The sequence below is a fragment of the Dromaius novaehollandiae genome, chromosome 2 (genome assembly GCF_036370855.1).
Source record: "Dromaius novaehollandiae isolate bDroNov1 chromosome 2, bDroNov1.hap1, whole genome shotgun sequence".
Classification (NCBI taxonomy): domain Eukaryota; kingdom Metazoa; phylum Chordata; class Aves; order Casuariiformes; family Dromaiidae; genus Dromaius; species Dromaius novaehollandiae.
Genome location: NC_088099.1, coordinates 115,213,064 through 115,223,801, shown reverse-complemented (window position 1 = coordinate 115,223,801; position 10,738 = coordinate 115,213,064). Strand labels below are relative to the sequence as shown.

At 49.4% G+C, this 10,738-nt stretch overlaps 1 protein-coding gene across 9 annotated transcripts in view; it reads left to right on the top strand.

The window, feature by feature from the left end:
• The first annotated feature begins 1,817 nt into the window (after window positions 1–1,817).
• The window catches only part of MTCL1 (microtubule crosslinking factor 1), a 110,080-nt gene continuing 101,159 nt past the window's right edge, over window positions 1,818–10,738 (top strand). For 7 of the 9 annotated variants that reach the window (XM_064507217.1, XM_064507215.1, XM_064507221.1 and 4 more), the window contains exon 1: window positions 1,819–3,293. In XM_064507217.1, coding sequence (XP_064363287.1) covers window positions 2,433–3,293 — 861 coding nt within the window. In that variant the 5' untranslated portion in view covers window positions 1,819–2,432. Of the gene's footprint in view, window positions 3,294–10,738 lie in introns of all 9 variants that reach the window. The other 2 variants (XM_064507216.1, XM_064507220.1) reach the window with 2 other exon arrangements.

Sequence of the window (10,738 nt, the reverse complement as noted above, 5' to 3'; positions counted from 1 at the left end):
TCTAACAGAGCTGCTTCATATTGCTTCTACAGACTGGTTATCTCATCCAATTAGCAGTCAATTACTAGTATTGTACACTGAGGGAGAAAAAGTGGCCTACGCTTGAGAGCAGGTTTGGTGCGTTTTCCTTTCCTCAGGGTACTTCGTATAAATGTTAGAGTTGGCCCCACACAGTCTTCCTCATATCTATACTGTACGTACAGACAGGCAGTAGCAAATGCAATCTTTGCCACACTGCTCAAAAATACTTTGCCACGTGACCTAAAAGGAACATCTGGATGAGGGAACTGAACCGACCAGCAGCGGTGCCAACCGGGGAAAACTGTAAGCTATAGCAGAAGCTAAATTTGTCAACACACACAAAAAAAAAATCTCTCCACAGCGTGTGGCACAGTCTGCTCTCCTGCCCCAGCCACCTGTGGAAGGACCATGCTGCTCTCTTGGGGCAGCTGACCCCTCGGTGGGGGATGCAAATGGCCCTGGGATGTGCTCCCAGTTCCTTGGCCCTTGGGGCTTTCACCAAGGTGCTGGAGCCCTCGCAGGCATCAGGCGCTGAGCATCATCCCCAGGATGTGGATAGCCCCCGAAGGGCTAGTGGCTGCCGAAACCCTGTCATCAGGCGAGCTCATGGGGCTGGCATTTCCCACGCCAGCTACCCAGGGAGGCACTGAGAAGCTGCTCCTAATTTCTGCAGACCTGTAACACGGTTCTGATTTGAATAATTTTTCACCACTACAGCCTTTACAAATAATGACTACATGTTGCATACTAATAGGGCAGCATCTGTGTTGCTATTCAGCAGGATAAATCAGCTTTCCCCACTAAAACTTCTCGTTTACTGAGACAAGGAGTCCCATGATACCAGCGCTGTCCCAGTTCTTCTCCATACAGGCCGACCTGGGCCGTTTCAGGCGACTCAATGTGTCGGACCTGGCTGCCACCCCGAGACCAGGATTCAAACCTTTCGCCAGACCAGATGCTGACCTTACTTCAGCCCACCCCAACTGTTTCTGCAATGGTATCTGGTGCCCTCAGGCTTTAGCAGTCCTGAGGGCTTTTGCCTTTCAGGGTAATACCTTGCACCTAGATGAGCAGGGTGGGAGACCCTGAGCAACCCAGGGTGCTGGCATACCCCCCTCCCTTGGACTACGCTTCCCCAAGGCACACTGCAATCACTGCCTTCAGACTCGGGTGAATTAAGCCCCCCAATGACTTCAGGAGATAAGCATGCATTTAGCATCTTTGGGTGACAGATAACCATTAGGGAGCCACCGCAGCTTGTCCAAGGTCTCACTGTGCCCGAGTGGAAGAGTCAGAAACATCCTGACTGTTGCTGCTGTGCACTACCCAGTTCGGCTATGCCTTTTTCCCACGCTTTAGCCTCGTCTCCCTTTCATTTATTCTTCGGGTGCTTTGCAAATTTAAGGGCTGTAATTTCACATCCCTGTGCTCCAGAAGGATGGGTCCATGGCTTTGGTAGTTTAGCCACAGCCAGGAATTTGCCGATTCCCTCAGATACTCAGGCCTGCCTCTGGGTGAACCTGTGCCTGGCTTGAGCAAAGCGACAATGCAGTGGCTCTTGTTTTGTTGCTGCACATCGCTGGAGAGAGGGTTTTCGTGCAGTCTTAGCTGGGGGGGGGGGGGGGGGGGAAGAAAAAGGATAAACGAGCAACGCTATAGAGCTCGTGGCTGAGAAATTGAGATCCCCCCCGCCCCAAATCGGGCTTCCTTATAGGAAGCGAGTGGCAGAGGCGCCCCTGCACCCCGGCTTGAGGGGAGCTCGAGGAAAGTAGTTTGCAAGGAGAGCAGCTTGGCTGGCTGACAGAGGGGGCGGATCCTGCGCACAGGCGGGGAGCGCCGCGCCGGAGCGGCCCCGGCAGCGGCGGGGCTATTTCAGGAGCCGGCGGAGGCGGCGGCCGAGCTGGGCCGGGGCCGGGGCCGGGGCCGCGGGAACCGGCGAGCCATGGGGCTGGCGGCGCCGGCGGGCTGAGCGAGGATTTGCGAGCGGAGGCGAGGGCAGCCGGGAGAGACTGCTTTGCATCGGCTTCAAGGGAAAGGGAGTCGGCTTTTTTTTCGGGCTGCATCACAACTTGAGCTGCATCGAGGCGAGCCAGGCGGAGAGGGGAGCGGGAGGGGAAGGAGAGGTAGGAGGAGAAGCTGCCGCCGAGGGACAGGGATTCGTTTTATTGAAACAAATCAGTGCTCGGGAGCGAGCGAGCGAGCGAGGGGGAGGAGGGGGGGCAGGACGAGGGGGATCGGGAAAGAAAAGTGTGAGGGCTGTGGCTGGGAGAAGCAGAAGTGATGAGAAAGCAACCGCGGAGGCTGGGGGAGGCTGCTCGTGCTGCCGCCGCCGCGCTCCGCGGGCACCGCCGCTCCTGCCGCCGCCGCCGCCGGGCGCCCCCGCGGCCGCCCCGGCGCCCCCGGCCCGCGCCATGGAGGCGCTGAACGGCCCCGGCCCCGGCGCCGGGGACGCGCTGCGGCCGCCGCCGAGCCACCACCACCCGCACGCCGAGAAGAAGCGCCTGAACCGAGCGCCGTCCCCGGCCAGACCCTTCCTCAAGGACCTGCACGCCCGCGCCGCCGCGGCCAAGCCGCCGCCGGCGCCCCCCAAGTCGCCCAACCTCCCCGGCCGGGCGCCCCCGCCGCCGCCGCCGCACGCCGCGGGGCTGCTGGCGGCGCAGGGCCGCCTCTCCCGCCGCCCCGCCGCCCCAGGGGCCAAGGCGGCGGCCGCCGCCGGCAGGGCCGCCGCCAAGGCCGCCCCCTGCGCCAAACGGGCGGCCCGCGGGCCGGAGCCGGCGCCCGGCGGCCGCGGCGGGGGGCGGCAGCCCGGCGACGAGGCGGCCCCGGCGCCCGGCAAGGGCAGGAAGGGGAAGCGGAGCGCCGCGGCGGGCAGTGGCCATGCGGCGGCGGCGGCGCTGGCCCGCGTCAGCCACACGGACAGCAGCTCCGACCTCTCCGACTGCCCCTCCGAGCCGCTCTCCGACGAGCAGCGCCTGGCCCCGGCCGCCAGCAGCGACGCCGAGTCCGGCACCGGCTCCAGCGACCGCGAGCGGGAGCCGCCGCCCGGCCCCGGCCCCGGCCCCGGCCCCGGCCCCGGCCCCGGCCCCGGCCGCGGCGCCCCGCCGCCCCCCGGCCCCCGAGGGGACCCCGCCGCGCCGCCGCCCGCGCCCCCGGGGGCCGCCGCGCCGCCGGGCGGGGGGCGAGCGCCGGGCCGCGGGGAGCCGCCGCGGGCGGCCCAGGAGGAGCTGCAGCGGGAGATGGAGGAGCTGCGCTCGGAGAACGAGTACCTCAAGGTGAGACGCCGGGTCCTGCCCCGGGACCGCGCCCCGCCGCCGCGGGGAGCGCCCGGCCGGGGCGGGGGGCAGCGCCGGGGCCCCCGGGGGACGCCCGGGCTCAGCCCGCGGAGCTCGATGCGGCGCGGGGCCGCGGCGAGGCTTTAAGGGGCGGGCCAGGGGCTTGCGCGTGCGGTCGTGTTTCTCCGCCGAAGCCCGATTTACCGCGGCCCGGTGAGTGCGAGTGCGGTGCGACGGGCGGGGAGGCGACGCTGCGCTCGGGCGGTGTGCGGTCCCTCAGCCAAACTCTTTCTAAAGCAGACCGGACACGCTGCTGGTTACCAGGACCTCACTTTCCAGGAACTGTTTTCCTCAATATCACCGTTAAAGGGAAGAAAAAAATTGCTCGTTTGATATGGGAGAGATGGCAGTATCGTCTTGTGCGTCTATTGTGTTATTTTGTCCCTGAAAAGCCAAGGCACTCGTTGTGAAGTACTGACAGGGCAACAATAGCAACAATAAGAGGAGTCTTTGCGCTGTTGCACAGGTAGAAAAGCACGTGTGTGTGCATTCATCCTCTGAGAGAGCAGGAAAGCTAAATTCAGGAGTGCGCTGAGCTCATTTGACCTGCAGAAACCTTTTGTTGGACTAGTACTTACAATATGATCTTTTGGCACAGCAAAGAGGCTACATCCATAAAGATCTATAAATAAAATAAACTGAGATAATCGTGTAACCACAGATACCATTTCACTCTGCTGCTGGTGAGAACAGTCTTTGTTCCCTGGTATCACAAACACTTTTTTCTTGAGCAAAATGACCGTGGACATGCAAGGGAGTTTTGCTCGAGTACGGGCTGGAGTTTCGTAACCTTGGGACAGAGGAGGATGGTGAAGAGGTGGGCTAGGCTTGTTAGGCAGTTTTGGCTAGGAGACAAGAAACAATGTTCAGCATAGCAAAAGGTTAACAGCAGGGGTGCTGTGAGATTCTTTGCTCTCTGGTGCTGTTTCATGAACTGGAATAAGGAGGGAGCAATGATACAGCAAATTTTTCAGATGACACTAAGTGGGTTTTTCTTTTTTTTAATCTCAAGTCCAGCAAAGATTGGCCAGAACTCCATAGGCAGCTTAACCAGGGGAGGTGAATGGGTAAAAAATGAAGGCGCAGGATGGGAAATAAATCTCAGTATTGAAAATTCAAAGCATTCAGAAGAAAAAAAAGGCTGAATATGTACTTTTCTAGGTTTTAAATGCATTGTGTTAACTCAGGAGGATCACGATGGAAAGAGCAGTGCTTAGTGTGCAACTGCAGGCAATGTTAGATTGCATTAGAAACTGAATGGAGAAAATAGCAAAGAAAATATCATAATATTTTATAGATCCTTAGCCATTATATGCACTGGAATACTATAGGCAGTGCTGGTCATCTAGAAAAGGATAATGCAGAACTAGAGCAATAAAACTATTGGGGCATAGCAAAGCTCTTATAACATTCACACTGGATGGAAGACTCTGGAGTGCATTAGAGCAATGCATTAAAGTCTATAAAAAGATGGACAGCGCAGACAACCTGTATCGGAAGTTTCTGTTCTACATGAGAGAAACAAGAGGACATGTAATGAAATTCAGACTTGGTAAAAGAATTGTTTTTACAAGTAGTTGAACTCCATTGGTCTTTGGGGCCAAAAGCCTAGTAGTACCCAGTAGTAACCAGTACTGGCTATATTTTTGGGTAACAGGATTTGCAGAGTAACAGCACTTAACTTTATAAAGTTGATGATGAACTTGGTTAAGTTGACCATTATGAGGAATGTATTAAGCCTCCTGTTTCACATCCAAGATAATTTCTAACTATGGGAAACTTAAAAAAAAGGGGTTGATGTTGGGGAGGATGTTATCTGCCTGCTGTGAGTTTCCATGCCCATTCCTCTGCATTGTCTAGCACAGGCCACTGTGAGGCCACTGGACCTCTGGTCCATAATGAGCAAGGGATCTGATTGGCAGGTGAAGAACTTTATCCTGCATTATTTCAAACTTCTTGCCATGTGTGACAGTGTCTTCAGGTCTTTCACCTTGGTGTCTCCATCACCTCCAGCCATTGTGTCCCAGCCCTACTCTATTTTGATTTGGACAGTAACTTTTTCAGGCCTACAAGTCTGAGGGAAGTGAGCGTATGTCATATATATATATGTGTGTGTGTGTATACACATGTGTGCACACACATGTGCGCACGCGCGCACATACACACACACACACACACACACACACACACACACAGAGACACACAAAAACATCTCTTCTTGGCCACCTGTGTTCATGCAGTTTGGAGGTTCTGCTCCTGTCAGACTGGTTAGAATCAGCCTTGTGGTTCAAAATTTACCGGGAGGACAAGGCACATAATTCCCAGACTTTTCTTTCCTAGCTAAACCCATCTAAATACACTTCTCTAGTCTTCTGAAAGTGAAAACCACAGCATTGCATGAGTTGTTCACTTGTGGTTTTGTTCCTTGTTTTTCTGAGATGCTGTTCTGTGCTCTGGTGAAGGCTTTGTTTCTCCGTTAACTGGAGGTGGTTAAGCAATAATGGGGAAGCTGTCAGCCGTAAATAGACAAATGATTAGATAAATCCCCAAAGAAGCTGTTAATTTCTTGAGCATGTCCATATGCTGAATTTTCTAGTTTTCACTACTCCTTTTCCCTCCCAGCATCTGGAATGGTGCACATAATTTTAAGGGAAACTTCAAAGAAATTTATCTTTCATGTGGCAAGTTACAGGTTTTAGGATAGGATATATACATATAGGCACACACAGACTTGCCTAGTGCTAAAGATTACTGAAAATTGAAGGGTTACTAGAAGAAACCCTGCTAGTTCATTTATCTGTAATGATTTATCCTAGTTTGTAATCAAGGTGTACTAGAAAGTCTCCCAGGGTGCTCCATGGAAGCCTTTGCAGAGCAAACTGTTGATGCTGCAAATGTTTAAGACTTAATACTATGAGCCAGATCTCAAACTGGTATAAAGTTACCAGCTTATGTAGCTCCAGTGACTCTGTCATTTTACCCTGGTTGAGGCCTTGGCTCCAGAAGTACTCAACTCTCCATGAAGTTAAGCATGTACATGAAGTGTCTCAGGGTCAGTGTTTACAGTGTAAGGTCTCTCTTTTACTGCCTCTGTGACATTTCATCCTTGATTTCATATCTGTGTATTTCTTAATACATAATCTTATTTTGGCTGCCTCCACGGGAAGACTGTAATACTAGCATAGCATTTATAAGGTTTCCCTTACTATTTGAAGTCAAACAACATGAAATTATGTCATGGTGGCTGACTCTGAAGCTGGAAGTTCATCCGTAAATTCTAGTAGAAGATAAAATTTTAGTTATTTTAGTTATTGCTAACCAGCAAAATACTGCCTACACAAATGACTTTTTCAGGATTACTTTAAAGTCTTAAAGCACATGGAAAACCTTATGCAAGTCCCAGGAAACTTTGAAAGAAGCTCTTTAAGGTATAGATCCCTCTAAAGGATCTGGGATCCTAACGAAAAGGGCAGAAATTTCAACAATCAAAAACATTCTTGCTTTATCTTGGCCTAAGTTTAATCCAGATTGTTTCAATTAAATAAATGCGTTAGCAGAAACAGAAGTGATATTTTAGTCATGAAATATAAATTTGACACATGCCCCTTTTCTCTTTTCATCCTTCATGGACAGGATGTAAAAAACCCTTCTGTGTGAAGCATAGCACTTCTTACTGTCCTTAAAATAAAACTGGTATTTACTTAGCTTTGCTTTGCTGGGCGTTTTCTTTGCGAGTGTGTTGGTATAAGTTCAAGATGCTGGAAGTGCTGCTACAGTGTAGACTAGCACAAAAATGTATTCTAAAATATCCTAGATTTCTTAGATGATCATCTTGCTTGCCTTGCTGTGTCTTTGTTTGTTCTTTATTAATTATTATCAGCGACATACCCTAGGCATAAATTGAATCAGAGGCCACTCCAGGCCCCTCTTTCTACTCTGATACATCTAAACGATGTTCATTTTTGTTTCAAATGACGGCATATGTCATATGAGGTTATATTTTATTTCTCAACTCCCTTTAAAATGTAGGTCTTTGGGTCCATATGCTTCAGCAGAATTCACATATTTTGTGAGACCTCATACCCTTATCTTTTTTATTAACCTGCAGGAAGTTGCATATGTCAACAGATCTTTGCGGAGCATCAACGATTTGAAGCGACAGGTCTGATTTTTTTTGTTTAGCGAGGGTTACAGACGTTAGCAAAGCAAACGCTATTCCCCCAGCTCTTTTGGACTTGCCGCTTTTCCCACCTAGTAACCATTTAGTCGTGAAGGGAATGGAGGTAATAACCCCCAGTGCAAAAATCACGGAATGGGACTGGGGGTCGGTCAGCTGTGGGCACCAAATGCCGCTCTGGCGCGGAGCGGCAGAAGGGTCCAACGCACCGCACGCCACCGCCAGCCATGGCCTCCGCAGGCAACAGTGATACTGTGCTGGCCAGGCGATAACTTTGCAGGTTCAAACTGCTCCAGGAAAGGAAGCGTGTGGGAACAAGAGCAGGACTGATGCTTGAGTGAAACGTGAAAGCTGCCAGACACTGGGCGCTCTCTCATATCCTGCAAACGCAAAACAGCCCCCAAAAACACAGGTGCTTATGATTTTGTGATTTTTGAGATTTCTCACCTTATTTCATGCTAGCAGTATTCGGTCCAGTAAAGGCATGCAAGCTGCAGACAACATTTGAAGATCAGCACGAGACTTTTCAAGTAGTTTGGTTTGAGACAACAATAGTATGAGGGGGGCAAGGACTTTCAGTTCCTTAACGTATTTTGCAGAAGTCAAAAAGGTTGGTTCTTCATTTATTCTCAACCAAAGCCTCATAGAGCACGTTTATCCCTACTGCAATTCTGCTGGAGTAGGTAAAGTGATATGGGGGATGTGTTTATTCCATAGCGGTAACATCATCTCTTCCATAAAGATAGTTCGAGGTATTCAGAATATGAAAACAGAGATTACATAAACTGTAGTTCATGAATGTTAGATTTACCAAGGGCTAGCTACAACTTCTGGTTCAACCCTACTACAGCAGCAGTTACCCACTGTCACTTCTCCTCTTCCTCCCTTCCTCAGTTTCCACTCATTTGATTTAACATATACTGAGTAACCTTTTATTTAGAAAAATATTGACATATTTTATAAATATGCCTTTGGGATAAATTAAAAAATTCTTAGTTCTTTACATAGACAATTGAATTTCATCCTTTGTTTGTGCTTGCTTAAATGCTATAAATATTTTGGTTTTGTATGTTTTTGTCTTCCTAGTTTGCAGATGTTACCAAGCTAGTATATAATGTCTGGACGCTGGTGTTTTGTAATTCAGTGGAACCTAAAAACTTTCAACTTGGCATTACATGTGACTGTAAATTCATAGTCAAGAATTCAGTATACATCCATAATTTATGCTAGTTTCTGTATGTAATTTCTCCCTAATAGTCGTTCCTAAAATTTCCATCTTTTGAGTCATGTTTAATGTCCAGTTTTTAATCTTTTATTCATGCTGAGTTAAGAGCTGTTTCTGTGTTAGCCAGTAATTCAGCTCAGTGAGGACAGATTAGTGGGCTGGTCTAGACTCAGCTGGTGCCGAGGCCTTTGCCTGTGTACGTACATGCAGTTCAGGGGCTTTCCTTTGGGCCTGATTTAGTCTGGTTCCTTGCGTGAAACATCCCCATCATCCCTGTGGTTCACAGTTGTCCAGAGGACTCATCAATAGTTCAAACCCATATGTCTCCACTGGAGTGTATTTGGCATACGCTTGGAACATAGTTCTCCATTTATTTTATTTCAGAAAGAATCCAGCTCGTGTGTGCTGTGAGGGCTGAACAAATGCCCAGGCAGAGGATTTTCTTTGAAACCTCACTATTCAACCAGATTGCCCATGTAGATGCAGGTGCAGCCAGTCAGTTGTGCAAGTATTCCTGTTCATTGTGACAGGAGTGGCTCCTGTGAGTGGGGTTACCCAGTATAAGAGCTGCAGGACTGGACATTTTCGTTCTTTTTTTTTTCCTTTTTTTTTCTTTTTTTGAATCCCAAATAAGGCATATTCCTATAATTCACCCTTACTTATATTCCATTATAAATTAAATCAATAATAAAAAAGTATGACATTAATAAAAGATATTAATGGGATAATGGCTTCTCTGCTGATAGGTGAGTCTTCAGTTTGCACAATACAGATGTGAAATCACCATCCGTGTGCATCTGGGCTTTGCAGAAATGTAAGGAGCCACACACTTTCCCCTTCGGCCTACTCACCTTGGCTTGGTAGACTGACATGGAAACCGTGATTCCTTTCTCTGTTGCTTTTTCACTGAAATCTTGTGGAATCCTGCAAATGGGGCAGCAATTTAAGTGTGCCTCTGCATTCATACGGGAACCGTGTGAACTCAGATGAGCTGAGCCTCTCCACTGAGGTGACTGGTAAAGTGATCCCCATTCGTCCCCATTTAGCTGGCCTTTGGGAATTCATTTGGGCCAAGTACCTTGAAGCACGAGCAGCTGGGCTCGGGAGCAGGAGCACGAGTGCAGATCTAAAAAGAGCTGCGAGTTAGGAAGTTGCTTTATCTCAAGGCTTCCATTTTTTCCTCCTGATCAAGGCGACATCTGGAAAGAAAAGCAGGTTAGCTTTTTCCTAAAGAATATTCTTTCTTCCAGGACTTTCTGTGTGGTGCTGATCTTACAGAGGTTAATAACGTAATTACCATTAAATTAAAGGGGATCAAGAGGAGGCTGTCATCCTCTTCAGGAATGTACGATGCAGTGAAGCTTCTCATGGTTGCACTTTGCCTTGCAATTGCAATTGCCCCATGGGACTGTGGAGCAGGACCTCCCTGTTTAAGCAAGGGAGCAGGCTCTCCTTTTTTAGATGCACAGAGGGAAGCCTGCTTTCTCACTTGTTTGTTTTAATTGCCGTTATGTGCCTATGCCGATCTCTCTCTTTGTTTTTAAAAAATTGAAGTCCACGGTATGAAACTCAACACCTCTTGAGAGAAAGAACTTGCATTCTCACTCAGAGTAATAGTACCGATAAATTTTAATGAAGTCAGGGATTGAGTTTAGCTAGCATTTCCAACTGCCTTACAGCCAAAGCAACTTTTTTTGTGAACTACTGAGTTTGGTAGTTGTTAAGGTTCTGGCTCTGTTGCACTTACCCTTGATTTAACTAATGACTGACAAGTTTTCTCCCAAAGTGATAGGACTGCCAGTATAGTAAGTTGGGCCGTCATAGTTTCAATTGTAATTTCCACTTCTCTGGGTCCTTTCTCCCCGGCTGTTGTGAGGCTTGCAGATCATCCTGTAAATCATCACTTTCGGTATTCATTTCCTCTCCGAGGTTTTGAATGAAACCCTTTCAGCCAGAGTCGGTAGCCAAACCTCCTGGCCAGCC